The following is an 18,475-nucleotide window of genomic DNA, read 5'->3' as shown; positions in this document are numbered from 1 at the left end:
TACTTTTTTGCGATTCATAACAGGAGAGGGAAAGAATTAGTGGAGGGGTGTGTACAGAATCATAGAATCATTAAGGTTGGAAAAGCCTTCTAGAATCATCTAGTCCAACCATCAATGCAGCACCTCCATGCCTACTAAACCATGTCCTGAAGTGCCACATCTACATGTTTTTTGAACTCCTCCAGGGATGATGACTCCACCACCTCTCTGGGCAGCCTGTTCCAATGCTTGATAACCCTTTCAGTAAAGGAAATTTTTCCTAATATCTACTCTAAACCTCTCCTGATGCAACTTGAGGCCATTTCCTCTTGTCCTATCGCTAGTTACTTGGGAGAAGAGACTGACACCCACCTCCCTACAACCTCCTTTCAGGTAGTTGTAGAGAGCAATAAGGTCTCCCCTGAGCCTCCTTTTCTCCAGACTAAACAACCCCAGTTCCCTCAGCTGCTCCTCATAAGACTTGTGCTCTAGACCCTTCACCAGCTTTGCCCTTCTCTGGACACGCTCCAGCAACTCAGTGTCCTTCTTGTAGTGAGGGGCCCAAAACTGAACGCAGTATTCAAGGTGCGGCCTCACCAGTGCTGAGTACAGGGGCACGATCACTTCCCTAGTCCTGCTGGCCACACTATTTCTGATACAAGCCAGGATGCCATTGGCTTTCTTGGCCACCTGGGCACACTGCTGGCTCATATTCAGGTGGCTGTCATCCATCACCCTCAGGTCCTTTTGTGCCAGGCAGCTTTCCAGCCACTCTTCCCCAAGCCTGTAGGGCTGAATGGGGTTGTTGTGACCGAAGTGCAGGACCCGACACTTGGCCTTGTTAAACCTCATACAATTGACCTCGGCCCATTGATCCAGCCTGTCTGGATCCCTCTGTAAAGCCTTCCTACCCTCAAGCAGATCAACATTCCCACCCAATTTGGTATCACCTGCAAACTTACCAAGGACGCAGTCAATCCTCTCACCCAGATCATTGATAAAGGTATTAAAGAAGACTGGCCCCAACACAGAGCCCTGGGGAACACCGCTTGTGACCAGCCGCCAACTGGATTTAACTCCATTCACCACAACTCTCTAGGCTTGGCCATCCAGCAGGTTTTTTACCCAGTGAAGAGTACACCCGCCTAAGCCATGAGCCGCCAGCTTCTCCAGGAGAATGCTGTGGGAAACTGTGTCAAAGGCTTTACTAAAGTCCAGGCAGATAACATCCACAGCCTTTCCCCCATCCACTAGGCAGGTCACCTGGTCATAGAAGGAGATCAGGTTGGTCAAGCAGGACCTGCCTTTCCTAAACCCATGCTGGCTGGGCCTGATCCCCTGGTTGGCCTGCATATGCCTGTTGAGTGCACTCAAGATGAACCACTCCATAATTTTCCCCAGTACCGAGGTCAGGCTGACAGGCCTGTAGTTCCCTGGATTGTCCTTCCGGCCCTTCTTGTAGGTGGGCGTCACACTGGCAGGCCTCCAGTCGTCTGGGACCTCCCCTGTTAACCAGGACTGCTGATAAATGATGGAGAGTGGCTTGGCAAGCTCCTCCACCAGCTCTCTCAGTACTATCGGGTGGATCCCATCCAGCCCCATAGACTTGTGAGTGTCCAGGTGGCGTAGCGGGTTGTTAACCGCTTCCTCCTGGATTATGGGGGGTTTATTCTGCTCTCCATCCCTGTCTTCCTGGTCAGGGATCTGAATACCCTGGGGATAACTGGTCTGACTATTCAAGACTGAGGCAAAGGCGGCATTAAGCACCTCAGCCTTTTCCTCATCCTTGGTGGCAATGTTCCCCCCTGCATCCAATAAAGGAGGGAGGTTCTCCTTGTCTCTCTTTTTGTTGTTAATGTATTTATAAAAACATGTGAGTGTTTTTACAGTCACAATGACAATGACAATGTCACAGTGACAACGTGAGTGACTGTTGCTAAACATATAATGTTTGGACATTAGCTTTTCCAAGAAACTGTTAGGAGATTACTTAGCTGTATACTGGTCTATAAATGAGTAACAATTAGTCCCCACCTTACTTCTGTGATTACGGTATCACTTGGTGTGGAAAAAATACAGTAGTGATCAAAACAAACAATATAGTGTTACAGGATATAAGTAGAGCATGTCTGCTTTGTGGTTTAAAGCCAGGGCCAAATCGTAGGAATGTTAATTTGGCCACGATGCGCATGTTCTTACTTGCAGTGCTTTTGAATATGTCAAGTGCTGCAGTTCTATTGCAGACAAAATTGTTTGGTGTAGAGAGTACAGTACCTCAACATAGGCATCGTACTTTTGTAAAATCCTATATGTGTGACATTCCAGGGTTTTGAAAAGGAGAAAGAAAAGGAGAACAGTTTTATTTAATCTGGGGACAATATCTGTTTGACTGGAACTAAATATCTTTGTGTGTATTCCTTAAATATATGAATGGCTTGCAATTTCTGCACTTAAAGTAATAGAACAAAACCAGAACAATTAATAACAGCATATATATCAAAGCTTTGCTTGTTTATAAAGTCTTTCCTACAAATATTTAATAAATAGGAGAATAGTGAAGTTGTTAAAACCAATAAAAGTTGTTTTTCCTATTACTTAGCACATGTATTTGTTTTTTCCTACTTTATCTCCACATTATTTATTATATTTGTCACAAAGTAAAGGTGTCTGTACTGTCTATACACTAGCTATATACACTGTTACAGATGGGGGCAATTGCGTTTACTGGCCTGTTTCCCTCATGGTTATTATGGGACAAGGAATCTTGAAATATAACAGATGATGTCCAGATTGGTTAATGAATATAAACATTATGTGGTGATGATTCAGCTGGTGACCTTGAGAGTACCTTTTTAGAAAATGAAATTTCTGTAGCAGTTAATGTTCAAACTTGTCATCCATTTTGAGGCATTTGTTTAAGCCCTTTGTTTTTAAGCTAAATAATGAAATTAGATTATAGATTATGTGTTCACAATTTTGAATCGTACTAGAGTTGGTCTTCTATCAATACTTAAAAAGATCACATATAGCTAAACTACTCAAAATAAGAAAATAGTTATTGCTGTTTATTTCTGAAGAATATAATAACCATATATGTTTCTCATGTAATTAGGTCCTAATCTAAAACTTTGTAGAAAGATGGTATGTTGGTTTTATATATGTGCCTTTAATTTTATCTAGAAGACTTAGGTAAACCATCTTGCCATGGTTTAGATTAGTATGCCTTACGGTAGTACTGATGTGCATGTTTGTCCTGTCTTGCCCCTTTTGATGTCATTGTAGTATACTTGTTGCTTTGTGCATGGGGATTCGCTAGGTCTGTGTAATTGTTACAGTAGCTGAGATTTTGTGTGACCATAAATTCAGTTGCATCATGTGAATAGAATTAACTCTCATTATGTGTGCCTCATAAGTTCCATTCAGTTATCTGAGTTGTAATCAGCTGAAAAAGTAATGGAGATACTGTATTTAGCAGCCACACAGAAGAAATGTAGGAATGTGTAAACAGTGGTTTGATTTGTGTTGGGAAGTGCTGGACCTCAGTGGCCGGCATCGAGTAGCCCTCCAGGACAAGAAAGCTGAGGATCTAGCAAAAACAGAAAAGGTATCAGTAAGTCAGTACAGTATTGACTGAGCCTACGCATAGAAGGAAACACACAGGAAAATGTTACAATGTAAAGGAGTAGGATGTTTTATAGCATTTCTTCCTATTAATTCTGTAGCTATGGATGTGCCCATTGCTCTCCTAAAATGATTGCTGAAGTGGTCATTGCTTTAACTAAAAGTCAAAGCTGGCAGTTTGAGAACGTCATGTCTTGCTTGTAACCGAGGTACTGAATTTCAAACTACGCTTTTGAGATCCCACCACCCTTCCCTTCAGTGAGTCCTTCTTTCATGTGATGTTTTGCCAGAATGTGTCATCCATTGTGATGGGTTTTCTACCAAGTTACCCATAAACAGTGAGTATTAGCAAATATATGTAAAGATAGGAGGCAAAAATTGTGTGGGAAATAGAAGATGACTTTGAAGAACCAGAGGTTTACTTGCACGCTAATAAATTAGCATACTTAGATGATCCTCTGAATGGTAATTAAAGGTTTTATTCTGTCTTCTTTAAATCTCATGACTTGACTTTTTCCAGAAAGTGTTCCTGTTCTCTGAGGTAAACCCACAGTATCTGTCCTTATCTTTTCCTTTTATATGAGCTTTTAACAATAGCCTTTCAAGTAAGCTGAGTGTGCTGACAGTTGTGAGTAGTATTCATAAGTGAAATTTTAGTGGATGGAAAATGAGGAATGCTAAATAATGGGTCACTCAAATGAGTCTACAGAAAATGCTAAACGTCTTGAAAATTAATGTAGTTACACTCTCATAGAACCTGGGCTTATTACAGATTCATTTTTGTATGTTGTTACATTCTTGACATGCATTTGTCCTGCAGTTTAACTTTTCCTCAAGTATGCTAGGGAATATATTAAAACTGGGAAAGCTTGGCTGTCAGAGTTCTGCATTTTAAAACAGGCTATTTTTATAAAGGAAACATAATTTCTGTCTATATAGAAAATATCATACTGTAACATAGCCAAACATTTTGATAAAGAGTTAAGCTTTCAGGCCATGTGGAAATTGTAGCAAAGCCTGTGGTTGCCAGTATAGTTCTGGATTTTTGCAAAGGTCCACAATAAGTGGAATAAGGGACAGAAAAATATTTGGGGAACAAAACAATATTTTTTTATTTTTAACTAAGCTTTGGGCAGTTTTTATTAATGCTTGTTACATGTTTTTATGCATCTCTGTTGGAAAAATAAAGTGAAAGTGGGAGGTATATAGGGTAAGATTTATTTATCAGGCAGAGTATTCATTATTCTCTATTTGTTTCTTGTGCCCCCCCCCCCCTTCAGATTACTCTTCTCCCTCTGACCCCCACATTTTTTGATTACTAATGTTTTAAACAGTGTCATTCCAAACTGGTTATGTTTAGTAATCTTTTTCTTCAGTGTGGTGACTAAATGTTGTTTTTGGGTTTTGTTTTGGTTTTGGTTTTTTTTTTTAAACTTGAAGTTTGAACCAACTCCTTTAAATATTCTAGGTGACTTTGTTACAGATAGAATCAAATAGTCAAATTATAATTCAGTGTACTCTCTCCATGTGTATTTGGAAGTTACAAAATGTGTAATGCCGTACTTTTTAAAATCCTTTCCAAATTGGAGTCCCGCTATACGTGACTACTGTACTCCCTGCTAATCTAGCACAAGCTGCAGTCCTGCCTTAGAAAATGGATAAATGCTCCTTGGCTAGACTTCCTTGTGATACCAATTTAACCATTTAAATGAGTTTTCACATTTGGCATAGATTAGTTCTAGTGGTGTGCACTTCCTTTATGTTCTTGGATATCCCTAACATAATCTGATCCTGAAGGCTCTAATCTAAAAGTTATTCTCTTCAATATCTCTGTATTTCTATAAACCTCTTCCCCAGCACGATTTACTTTGCAAAATATGCTGCCATAGCACTTCCTGAACAACATTTTATATATATATATATGCATACATATTTAATTTTAAATTTTTTGTACTATACATGCAAGTTTGATGAGAGGAACTTTCAGGTATTCACTGAATGTTGCATAGTTGTATGTGTATCAGAATAAGTACTGTGTGATTTGAGGGTATTCAACAGTATGCTATCTTGGCTGAAGAACAATAGCTATTGATTTAATAAATTACTTCAGTGATTAATATTTTAGCTTATAAATGTTTTCAGTACAGTCTGAGAATAAACAGAAGAATTGGCAGAATACTTATATACATAAGTATATGATATGTATATAAATACAAGTATACATATTTACATATATATAAAGCCAGATAATAGTTATATTAAGAAATTTAAATTGAGAAGATTAATCCCAAATTTATTTTTTTGTCCTATCCGTTACCAAGTTTTACATTGAGACATATTTTTACGCTAGAATTCATAAATACTGGTATCTGAAATAATTTAAATGCTTTTTAATTGTACTCCAGTTTGTTTAACATAAAGAAGCAAAGTGTTCATGAAGAATTAAGCAGGATCAGTTTTAACCATGCTTCTTAATTGTTGAATGTTACTTCAGCAGAAGTATAGTTTTGGTTCTGCCTTTTAGCATCTTTCATTTCTTATGCAGTTTTATTCACTAAGATTGTGTTTTAGGACTGCTCTACATTTTTACAGTGGGTAGTTTTTAGAGATGTCTTTACCAAGAATGCTGAAAACATGTTCTTGGTATTCTTATGGGGTTTCTTATCTCATAAGAGGGGAAAGAGAGATTGTGCTAAGGGTGTCCAGAAGCCATGTGTTCTGATATGACCATGAGATTGCAGCTGCCAAAAGGATAAGTGTGTAAAATAAAATGTGTCTATTCTGAAAGCTATGCCATCCATCAAACCACCCTTGTCTTGCGGAGACTCGGTTATTATATGATTGCCCAGTTAGCAAGCTCAGCCGAATCTGTGATGTGATACAGTCACCCATGGCTTTTCTTTGGTACTTTCAAGCATGTCTTGTGTATTTGTTGTGGTCTTGAAGCCATTAGCTAGAAATTATACACAGATTTACTTTTTGTCCAGCTGTAGATATCTGTAGCATAGATGACATCTGAGAAAGTCACTTTCAGGTTCATCTATAGGTAGCAGAAGAAAGGCATTTCCAGGGCAACTTCATCTATCTTAACGTTGACATCTAAAATAGATCAGTTGAATTGTTCCCCCAAATTCCCTTTCTTTGCACTGTGAAATGCAGTGGACTGCAATGCAATGACTAGCTCAGCTATTGAAGTTTAGAGATACAAGAAGTAAATCCCACATCATCTCTTATGTGGAAACTTACTGTGCAGCTGCTTTCTACCAACTTACTATGCAGCCAGTACCTGGTTGATGGTAGGTCTTTCGGTATAGGACTATAAAAGTCACTTACCTCTGTAGCTGTTCTGCGTAAAGAACTTTTCTTTCTTACATGCTTTCAGTAAAGATTCTAAAATTAGTACTTGCTTGTCGATTTGAGTCCAGAGGGGAGAACTTTCTCCTTGCTAGGCAGTGTTTTCAGCTTCCTACTAGTCTGGGACTGATGGGATAACAAGTATTTATAAAATAAGACAGTAGTGTTGGCTTTTTAAAAATTCATGTTATTCTTTCAAAGTGGATAGTTGCTTCTGTGTTGTAACATTTCCTGGGTTTTTCTTATTTAGTTGAGATACTCTCTGGGATTAATCAAAGTTTTGATTCTAAACAGACTCTCAACACAGATTCAGATATCTTGCTGTTTTTCAATGTTCAGTTTGGCTCTAAAATGTATTCTGCCTGCATACAATTAAGCTGTTCAAGCAAGTCCCTAGTTTTGCTTCTCATTTGTGACAATAGCTGTTGTGAGCTTTCACATTCCAAACAGCTAACAAAATACTGTCAGCAGGAGTATCTAAGTGAAAGACAAAGAACTAGAGTGATTAAAGTCAGAAAATCCATAAATAAAGCATTAAGGGTACTGCAGTACCTATTTTGAAAGTTATATTATTAAAAAACTCTTCTCCATTTTTTCCCTTAACTTCAATAGGTGTCTTTGTTTACCTTTTTCAGGTTATAAAATGTGTGGGGAGAAGAACCAAGACTTTTGAAAACAACTGACCCTGGGTAGTTTTGTACTTTTGTATTCTGTTTGGTACCATTTTCCAAGTCCATTCCCCTCACCCCATCATAGGCATATGCTTTGTGTATTCTGAGAAGTTTTAAATGGTGCCCTAAAAAGTTTCTTGTTGCTGCTTAAAACTTGGCAGGAATTTCTTTCTTAGGTTACTGTTTTTATTAGGGCGGTATTATGTGCTTGGTTGAAGTAGCTGTTGCCACCAGACGGTGGGCTACTTATATCCAGTGGGAGTGGAAGAGCCAAAGGAATTAACATGCGCCTGCTTTGAGCATTTCTGTAGAAACAAAGGACAAGAAAAGTAAATTATGTGCTTTCACCACTCTAAGTCATTAAAGGTCTAATCTGAAGCTTGCTGATTTTGTTGAGTTTTGGATTACTGCATGGCTGAGTTAGAGGCCAATTAATTCAACTTCTTCACTTTCATTAGAAGAAGAAGGTGTGAAGTCCTATCCTGATTGCTGTGGATGAGAAGGACACAAATTGACTAGCTAATAAGTTTCATGAGGCGCTTAAATTAATCTAGAAAAGAGCTTCCTATGAAGGGGATACTAACATTTCCACTGTATCTTTCCTTTGCAGCCCTTTCCTGACCAGTCCTGGAACACTTGTTTAGCAGCCTGATGCTCCAGCTCACTTCTTTGATCTAGCTGAAAAACACGTCCTATGAGAGACTGATTTCAGCTGAATAGCTTGCCCTTCACTTTGCTGCATGGCTGCACAAGCACCAGTGCTGGTGCAGAGGAAGCGTTGGGAAGGCAGGAGGTGGGACTGTTCCTTTCAGTAGCAGTGGGATCTTAGTTGGACTTAAGCTCTTCAGAAAATCATACATGGCAGTGGAACTGCATGGCAGATGAGAATTAAGTAGAGCACGTCTTAGAGATTTAGACCTCCCAAGAGACTAGACATTCCTTGAGATTTGGCAGTTGTCCTTAAAGAGTTTATACACTTCCCATCTGAAGTAATTAATCTTATTTTCCTTTTTTTTTTTACATTCGTTTCTTAAATACCTCTTACCTGACCTTAGCTTTTTACACCTGTTACATCAATGAGCAGAACTAAAATAGCTCCAGTTAAATAAAAACAATGCATAGTTAAAATTAAGTAGTTTTACCTGTGAACTTTGAAATGAAGTTACTATGCCAAAAATACTTTGACAGAGATAGGGAAAAATTAACAATTTGCTAAACAACATCTGTGTTTAAACATTATTGGAAGAGCATTAAGCTTTTGTTTTAAAAAACAGGCACTTTACAAATGCTTATAGACAATGAATGTCTTATGGAGTTTTGAATACAGATACGCATCATGCTTTTAATGTAGTTTAGGCTTTAAAGTACCATTTATGGAGTCTGAGTGTTATATAAGGATGCGCAGACACCCAGGCTAGATCACTGATATGTTCTGATACATACTTATGGTACATAGACTTTCCTGTAGAGATGTGATAGTGCTTGGCACTTGGTTTATTTTGCTACCCTTTGCGATAGGGAAACTGAATAAATTTGCTTTTCAAGAACTTTGCAAAATACCAAGCCATTGTTTTGGTGCATGGAGAGTTACTCTTGTGAAATACTGGATATTTTTGTCCTTTTTTCCAAATAAGGAATACAAAGGAACATTCAAGTCTACAGCTGTGGTGGGAGGATGTGGTTTCTGCAGGGACACCACGTACATTCCATCTCATGGAATGCACTTGGTGTGACATTTAACAAAATGCGTTGCTTAACAGCTTTGAGAAAGATCAGCTTAATTATAAAGATGTATGTAATGGGAGCCCTTCCTGCAAGATGGCATGCCTTTCCTGCAGTTCAACAGAAGACATTTATTGCCAAGGTAGAGAATGGGATTGTGCTGCTGGAGAGTGTTCTCGAAGTAATTGTGGCATAAACCAAATTACAGGAGGCACGTTTCTATGTATCCCAGAAAGCAGAAGGATTACCTGACCATATGTAGTTCCTGGGGAGCAAATTGAAATGATTCATTTGAATAAGTAAGATGAATTGTTTATTGTTCTTCAGATGTTTATGTAGTCATGTTGAAAACTGCAGCTAATCTGCAGTCTTCTACTGTCTGCTTTTTATGGTAATATGGTGTTATTTGTAAAGGTCTAGGAAGGAAGCCTGTTATTGGGTTTATTGATCTTTGTGGTATTGACTAGCTGCAAAATAGTTTACATAGATGGCAAAACAAACTCATATTTCTAACTTGAGGTGCTGGGTTTGGATGTTGTCCTACTTCTATTTCTTAATGAGATCCAACAGAGAGCATAGGAATTGTGAGTTGGTTTTTGGTGTTTCATTTTGTTGGGCTTTTTTTGTTTGTTTTGTCTTTTTTTTTTTTTAATAACAAACCTTACCAGAATGTTTGTTAATAAGAGTTGTATTTGACAAAGTGTGTCTATTTTTGTGTTTTTCGGAGGGGGAGAGTTGGTAACAGTAACATTTAAGCTCCAGTGTATCACTTTTGGGGATTTCTAAATAATAGAATACTGCCTAATGTAAAAGTAAACATTTTTAATAGGACTGATGAATTTCCTAAAGATCTGCCTGTCATGCACTGTATTCTCTGCATTTCTTCCTCATGGGAAATATCAGATTGTAATTAATGCAAGATGACAATTATTTCAGGTGTCTCTATTTCGATGAGGGGCTAGAATTTTCAGTATTACAAAGATAGTTCAGAAAGAATTTAAGAAAATTACAGAAGCAAACAAGATAATCAAATTTAGACAAAATCTATCTTCAGAAATGACAGTCAGGAAGAGTATAAAAATTGATGTTTAGAAGTATGTTTTAAAGAATACAGGCTTAAGCCAAGAAAATGTCTTGATGAATCTGTAGAATGCAATGATGCATGGTTATATCTAGGGTTCATGAGTATTCCTGAGACAATGGGAGAACAGCAATATTGAAATAAAATGTAATTTAAAAAATTATTATCCAAGCCTGTTTTAGAGGAACATCATATATTTTAAAAGTCAAATTAACTTCTAAATCTTCAGAGCTCAATGTTTATACCTCTCTCAGATAGGCAATGAGCATCAATAGTGTAATTTTACTTTTGCATTTCTGTCTTTGTTAAAGCTTCATCTTTATTCTGAACGTGAACACTCAGCTTCTTGAAAAGAATGGAAGTGTGCTAGTCTTCTGGAGAGTGCAGACGAAGTACCAAAGGACCTCTGTGTGTGAGGAGGGTCTTTTTGGAAACCACAGAAGCTGAACCTTGTTGGAACTGATTTTTGTCAGACCTGTTTCCAGGTCATAGGGACAAGGAACTTTAGTCGGCAAAGTATGTTGAGGCTTCCGTAATTGGTTTTGTTAGCCTGTGCTTTTCTGCAAGAGCATGTCAGTCTTTATCAGTGAGCCAGCTTATTTTGGTACGCTAGTTCATGTTTTTGAGACAAATGCTATCTGTTCCTTTCCCTGCTTTCCTGGTATTGCTTGCTGTAGAAAACTTAAAGGTGTGTAATAATCTCTTGGTGTAGATTCTGTCTCTTTTTGTTTGTTTTCCGCATTTCCCTGTTGTAGTGGAGAGGTCAAGATCTAGAATGAAAATTGTGTAATAAATAAATTGTGTTCAACTTCTTCACAAGGACCCGTAGGTCCATTTGTACAAAGCTGTCTCCTAGCCAGTTGGCCTCCAACCTTTACTGCTGTATGGGCTTATTCTGTCCCAGGTGCATGAGCCTGCACTTGTCTTTGTTGAATGTTATGAGGTTTCTGTCAGCATATTTCTTCAGCCTGTCAAGAGCCCTCCAAATGGCAGCTCTGCCCTCCAGTCTAGTGTTGTTTAAAACTTTTGTAGTAAATTTAGAAGGTTTATTAAGCATGGCTTTTGGTCAGCTTTTGTGTTGGTTTCCTTTTTAGTTCTATATTGTGAAGAGCGGCTATAAGAAAGTACGGTAAATCATCAGCCTTAAAGGCAAGTCTGAATTTTAGCATCTTATTGCACTAGTGCACAAAGTGCTCATCTATTCTGTCTCAGTTTGCTTATATAATCTAGTACAAGTATGGGACTTTAGAATTTGACAAACATAGAAGATGAATGCTTGGCGTATAGGATTTTTTTGTGTGTATGTGTTGAAAGAATGATAGAGAGCTCTGTAAGAGAGATGTTTGTTGAAGTCTTCATTGTTTATCGTGCTTTTCTGGGTGTGAGCTAAATTATTTGTAAGTAAGTATTTAAGCTTTCAAAAAACTGTTGTTTTTTTCAATGAAACCACTGTTACTGAAGAACTCCGTTACTGTCAGTGATACTATAGCAAAACTTCAAGCCAAGTTACGCTCAAGTTGGAAATGCTGGTGTAGGCATCTGTGATTGTCTTGCTCTAATTCTTCTTCAAGACTTTACTGTGCTTGGCTCGCTCAACTGGTTACATGTGTGCGTTTTGACGGTCATTGTGAAGGACTGCGACAGCTTTGTGAGAAAATCACCAGATAGCCTTTGCTTGTTCATACTGGTTACATGAAACTTTTTGTATGGCAGCAACTGGATCAGGTCTTTTTATAGATGTGCTGTTAAGTATCTGTTTATAAGCTATATAGAACTTGAACTTTGCACTGCTTATGTCTATAGTTTAGATGGCTTGCTTATTTTTATGAAGATATATGGTAAATTACAGGAATGGAAGTGGGGGATAGATGGGGCAGTTGAGAAACAGCGAAGCCAAAGAATTTAACTTGTTCTTATTTTATTTAAATTCATTTTGAGCTACAGTCTCTACAAGGTCAAATTTTGAGTTTTTATTGGGGGGGGAGGTAAAAGAACACACAAAGGAAATGGTTAGGGTTTGAGAGTTATGAAAATCTTCCAAGTAAAATGCAAAAAAGAGGATTTTTAAAATAGCATATTTGTGGACCTTATTATAATTTATGTGTGGAGTACAGTAGAATGCCTGAAATCTAAAGTTCTCATGTAAAATTGCTTAACAATTTCTAAGTTTACTGGGCTTGTACTCTTTATACCCACATATTTATATCTGTTTCCTGAGCCTCTTCAGGGCCTATTTTTTCTCTCTTAAACTATGAATATTAGGAACATCTTTTAAGAATGCCTGCTTTCATCTTGTAGTCATTACATGATTGCAGGAGCCGAGGTCTTAATAAATATGCTAAATATCACCTCTGTTTGCAAATGGCAGCTCTCAACTGCCTGCCAAAACCTTTTAGTTGGATTAAAGGCAAGGCTGGCCCAAAATATTGGAAATGTGTATCTCCCTGACTAATGCCACTATACATTTCTTGCTGAAGTGCTAATGAGCGAGTGCCTCTTAGCCAAATATAGTCTAGTGTGATTGTTCTTGTCAGCTGTTCTAAGGCCAAGCCTGGTACTTACGATGGATTGGTTAAAACTATGTTAATGTTTCATTTAACATAATATTTATTTCTAGCATAGGTAAGAGCTTAGTGTATCTATCCTCTTTTCCCCCCACTTTTGACAAATGGACACACAAGAAAACCTGTGCGTGTTAAGGATTGTGCTTAGGTGCTGTGGGGCTTGAAGGGGCTGTATAAGCACTATTCTCTACCATCAAAGTATAGCATTCACAAGCCTTCACCATCATCCCTGATCAGCCAGGAAAGGTGATTCTTCATTGTGAGAACAATCAAACATTGGAGTAGGTTGCCTAGAGGAGGGGTGGAATCTCCCTTTGCTGGAAGTATTCAAGACTCAGTTTGGATGACTCTGGATCATCTAATCTAAGGCCTTGCTTTCAGCAGAGGGTTGGACCAGATGATTGCCTGAAACCCCTTCCAGGCTAGGCTTTCCTATGTCTCTGTGATTCTTCACTGGGAAAGGGTAAGGCTTATGCACCAGAGTCATCTTCAGATTAGTTTGGGGCAAGATTTTGGATATTGCTAGTTGTCCTTTTATGGATGAAGCAGGGATGTCTTCCTTTCTCTAGATTTAGTTTGATCATTTGAAGCTTTTAACATCCTTCTTTCAGCAGATCAGGCATCCTGGCTGTATGGGTTGAACTGCAACAAAATGGGTTTTATACTTTTGAGATAATCTAATTATTCGAGAGGAAGCTGGGATTCCTGACATTCTGGACTTAGGATCATATGAGAAGAAGGTATATTCTTAATGAAATTGTGTATGATAGTTGAGGCCCTACTTTGCCAGCAAGAAGAAAATACCCAACTTCTGATGCCCTTGTCATTCATCTGGTTGGAGGGGAGGAGGGAGGAGATTCCAGTACCATTGCTGGAACCAGATTGGTGGAGGCAAGAATTCAGGTCAGATTCCTTTGCTGGACTGAAGAGACCACAGAGGGAAGATGATTAGCACTTGGCGAGTTTTTACTAGTTAACCATGTACGTTAATTAAAAAAAAAAAGTTATTTCCTAGCTAAGGAAGACATAATTGTTTGTCTTGAGACATGCAGCTGGACAGATGTTGAACTCTCTTGATCCAAGAAGCATGCGTTGCCCAGTTAGAGCTTTGTGGCAAGTTTGAAGTAGTGGAACAAAACCCCATGTGTGTAAGTAGACTATTGTGGACGTAAAGTAATTGTTTTCAGAATCTAAGCAGTTTTTATGTATTACATAATGTAATACCTTCATGCATGGGAAAACTATTTTTTTTCGGCAAACTAAAATGTGACTTGAAGTTTTAAGAGTTTGCTGACCTCTGCTCTACAGTTTAAGAAAAAATGAAAAAAAAGAGTTAGATCTTAGTTTGCATAGTAGCTTAGCATGGTAAACTCATAATAGATTATCTTCTCGTATGCTGCAGATCAAAGACTTCTTTTGAATATTCTTGATTCAGATTTTTGAAGTTCACAAGTAGGTGTTTGCTCAATTGGAGAAGTTTCATGGCTTCAGAGATATAGTAGAATCCAAAATATTTATTGATATTTACAAACAGCCATGAATTCTTTGCATGAACAGTGTTATGAAATACTAGTAAATATATGAATTAACTTTTATTTCTGATTTTTGCAGACAATAGGCTGGTGTCTGCAAGCAGGTATTGACTCAGTCATGTCTTCTGATTTTCACCACTTCATTTAAATTATCTCATGGGCTGATTAATCTGCATCTTTTTTTTTTTACATTTGTTTGGGTTTTTTCTTCCTTTTTCCTGTACCTACCAGATTATGTTAGAAATAAAGAAATTTTGGGAACTCTGTTTTAAGTTCTGACTCGTATTAATTAATGGCAATCTGGTATCTGTTGGTCTCCTGCCATTCCTGTTGTTTGACAAAGGCAGCTTTCCCTTCTCTGGTATTTGTATTACTGGTTGGTTTGTTTGTTTTTAAACAGAGCAGTCCTACACCCTACAAAGTACAGGGTTGAATAAGCTACATGTTAATGCATGTCTCCACTGTGCAATGGATTGAACACGAGGCCCAGCTCATATAGCTGTGTAGCACAATGCAAGTCAGAGGCATTAGTTTTCAGCCAAAAGCAGTATAGTAATGTCTGCATGATGATGTGCCTGGGCTATCAGATGTCTCGTAGTGTTCCATCTTCAGTCAGTCTGGTTCAGACACTAGCTTGACTTGCTTTAGCTCAAGTTTCTTGGCCTTGTGCTACGTTTTACAAAGTAGATGTGCCCTAGCTTGTTGCAAATGACAGAGTACTTGATGTGTCCTGATCTCTTCCCCAGATACAGAAAGTCCTCCTTTTTACATGCACCTATTTGATGTTTTCTAAGTCTGGATGGTGCACGATATTCTTGATAAAGTCTTGCTGAAACACTTATGGTTAAAAACCGCTTAAAATATTTCCTTGTCTCTTCTGGAAATACCTGTCATGATGTATCCTGGCATTGAATTTTGTCTTTTTCACTGCCATATTACAATGGTAGCTCATGCTAGGGTACCTCCTGCTTACCGATCAGTTTACTGTCAGACATATGTTGTGCATTATCTCTGCATTTCTGTACTTTCAGTTGTTAGGTCATGCTTTGGATCTAATTTTGAATGTTCTGTTTCCCTTGCTTTTTAAAACTTCAGTTTTGTGTTTTTTTTTTTTTTTTTTACTTAAACTTGTATTTGACTAATTATCTCCTACATATGAAACCTTTTGTCTGATAATTGAAAAAAATTTCTTCAGAGTATATTTATTGCACAGTTACATAAAAATTAGTATTTTCTGCTAGTCTCTAACAATGAGAGATAAGACTAGAGGAAAAGATAATTTGGGAGTGAAAGTTTGTCTTGCCAAATACACCTTTTAATTGGATTTTTAAAATTTTTTAATTGACAGGCTGTCATGCATTTTCTCTTGCTCCTTTTAAGTTGGTTGTAGGCTCTTCTGTCACAATATGGCCATGAATATTTCATTATATGTTTGAAGAAGTGCTTTGCTGAAAATGGTAGGAGTTGTGGTTTCTAATTACATCTGGGTAATTCTTTCACATAACTCAATTGACCTCATCATGTTTCTTGGATTAAACTAACATTACTTAAAGAAACAAAAAGCTGTAAGTTCATATAGGACTCCTATTATTACATTGTTGTTGTTATATAATAATACACACAAATGGACATACCAGCAGCAGAGTCTTGATTTTAGGCTGTTTTTTTTAAACCTAGTAATTTTTCTTTTAGATGGAGGACTTGGCTTTTTCCTCTGCTTGATCTATTCTGTTTATTGGTACTGGTAATGAGGCAATCCTCTTCTGAAGCTCCAGCTGTTTCCAATCTTTGTTGCTCATTTGAAAAATCCTGTTAGCAGAGAAAATGTGGTAAAGCTCTGCTTCTGTCTTGGCTAAAATAGGTGTACTGTAAGGGTGTATGGAGAGGAAAATGGGAGGTTTCTCAAGGAATAATAATAATGTTAGAAACCATAAATGTTCAGGAGGTGGGCTTTCATTATAAAGCTACTTTTTCTTTGATGTGGTAAATGTCTGTTTGCTATGCAGTGAGTATATTGCTTAAAAACAAAGATGCTGCTGGTTTGTTTTAATTTTCTTATTGTAAACCCTCAAATTAAGATATGGTCTGTCTTTTCAGTCATTGTAACCTGAGTCTGATTTGAGAAAACTGGCGTTAACCTCCCTCTTTACAATAGTGAAGATAAAACTGCCAAGACATGAAAAAAGAGAGTTAAGAAAAAGCTTAACTACAGCCAAAAAACCCTTCGCTGCTGCTTTTGGCTGTTACATCTGTGTGCAAGCATGTTTGTTTGCTCTGTCCAGGAATGCCAAGTCATGTGAACTGCCAAGTCGTACAGGCTGTAGTATTGCAACATGTGCTGCAAGTTAAACTTCTAGAACGAATACATCCATTCCACATTTCATGGGTTAGAAATTTTCATTTGTGTTTTTTCTAGCTTCTGTTTTTATCTAAAACAGACTGATTTTTATTTTATCTTTTTCCTTTCCTTCTGAATGTTTGTTCTTTCAGTCTTTACTAACATCTAGAAATAGGGGGACTGGCAGTTTATCTTCAGTTTGATGGAGTCTTAAGATTGCTTCCTTTAAGCAGTTGGCGATCAATCAGAGATGGTGTAAAACTACAAATTGGTAAGGTTTTTAGGTATATTTAAGCACGGCTAGTCAGTAATATGAAGATGAAATAAATAAAGATGGACTTCTGATGTTTAAACTCTAGGTAGGTGTTCTAAGAGAGAAACAAGTAGGGGCTTAGTGCAGTTTTAAAGGCTGTAGACAGATACGAAACTTGCAGCTGGGCAGGAGATTGAGGTAAGATCATTCTTACTTGTCTGTCTTTTCTCCTCCAGGAGTTTACTGTCCCCTTGGATCAATGAGCGTAACTGTGTGTATTGTCTCTTCCTAACCTGGTGTCTCAGTGATCTGGATTACTTTATACTCTACTGCATGGTTTTCAAAAACCCAGATTATTTTGATAGAACTAGGTTAAGGAACAACTACGTGTACAGTTATGGTGGCTGATCTGAGGGGGACATTGACTGACCTTTTGAAGTGTGAGGTGATGAGCTTTTGGAGGTGGTAGCCTCAGCAATGCCTTGCTTGCAGCGTAGTCTGAGAAGAGTGAATTGCACTAGTAATAGCCTTTACACAAAGTCTTGCGAAGCATGGTGATCTTTTTAATCTCAAACCTATTCTTAATCAACCCAGAGTTAACTAATATAAGCTGAAATCTATGCAGATTTTGAACTCAATGAATTTCATACCTTATAAAAGTATACAACTGGCTATAAATCTTTGTAACTTATATACTGTGGAAGGTCAGTAAGATAAAATGCAAGATTTTCAGAATCCTTCTGGCTGGTTTTAAAATTACTGTTACTGCCAAGATAATAATGGGGCCTTCAAAGTCATGGTATTGTCCTCTTTGTAATGCAGAAACATTAAAAGCAAACAGAACTTGATGGAAGATCATTCTTGGGAAGAACTTCAAAGATCTTGATTGAAGCCTCAACTTAGTGATTCATGCAAACACATAGATTGTGCAGTTGTCATAGACTTTTCAAAATAGAATATACAAATGATACAAAGTCTAATGGAGTTTATGGGGTAGATACCTAAAATTATGTATCACTTGTCAAAATACTCTGTAGGGTGGTACTTCTTCTTTCTTGATAGATTATATGTGTGAAGTAGAATAATACTCCTGGGGAATTCTGGGGACTAAATAAGATGACTGTAATGTAGTGTAGAAATGGCAATGTGAAGAGGGAGAAAATTAAGAGTAGTGAACACTATTTCTAGAGCAGTTGAGATCTCACTGTTTTGTATGAGTAGGAATGTATATTGTCATTTAGCACTTCATCAGAATGGTTTATGCTGCCATCATGAGGAAATTTTATTACAAGTAGCAGCTTCTACACTGTGGTACTTGTTCATCATTTAAACAATTCTAAGTTAAGACTGTTGAAGCTCC

At 37.7% G+C, this 18,475-nt stretch overlaps 1 protein-coding gene across 5 annotated transcripts in view; it reads left to right on the top strand.

The window, feature by feature from the left end:
• PLEKHA7 (pleckstrin homology domain containing A7) overlaps positions 1-18,475 on the top strand; it is a 174,320-nt gene that overhangs the window by 23,296 nt on the left and 132,549 nt on the right. Inside the window, exon 1 of one of the 5 annotated variants that reach the window (XM_072865747.1) lies at positions 9,368-9,489. The exons of 2 other annotated variants lie outside the window; for them this stretch is intronic. In XM_072865747.1, coding sequence (XP_072721848.1) covers positions 9,449-9,489 — 41 coding nt within the window. In that variant the 5' untranslated portion in view covers positions 9,368-9,448. Of the gene's footprint in view, positions 1-9,367; positions 9,490-9,609; positions 9,647-18,475 lie in introns of those variants that run through there. 2 more of the 5 variants (XM_072865749.1, XM_072865748.1) reach the window with 2 other exon arrangements.

This window comes from Ciconia boyciana, chromosome 6 (assembly GCF_034638445.1).
Source record: "Ciconia boyciana chromosome 6, ASM3463844v1, whole genome shotgun sequence".
Classification (NCBI taxonomy): Eukaryota; Metazoa; Chordata; class Aves; order Ciconiiformes; family Ciconiidae; genus Ciconia; species Ciconia boyciana.
This window is presented reverse-complemented; position numbering and strand designations above follow the sequence as displayed.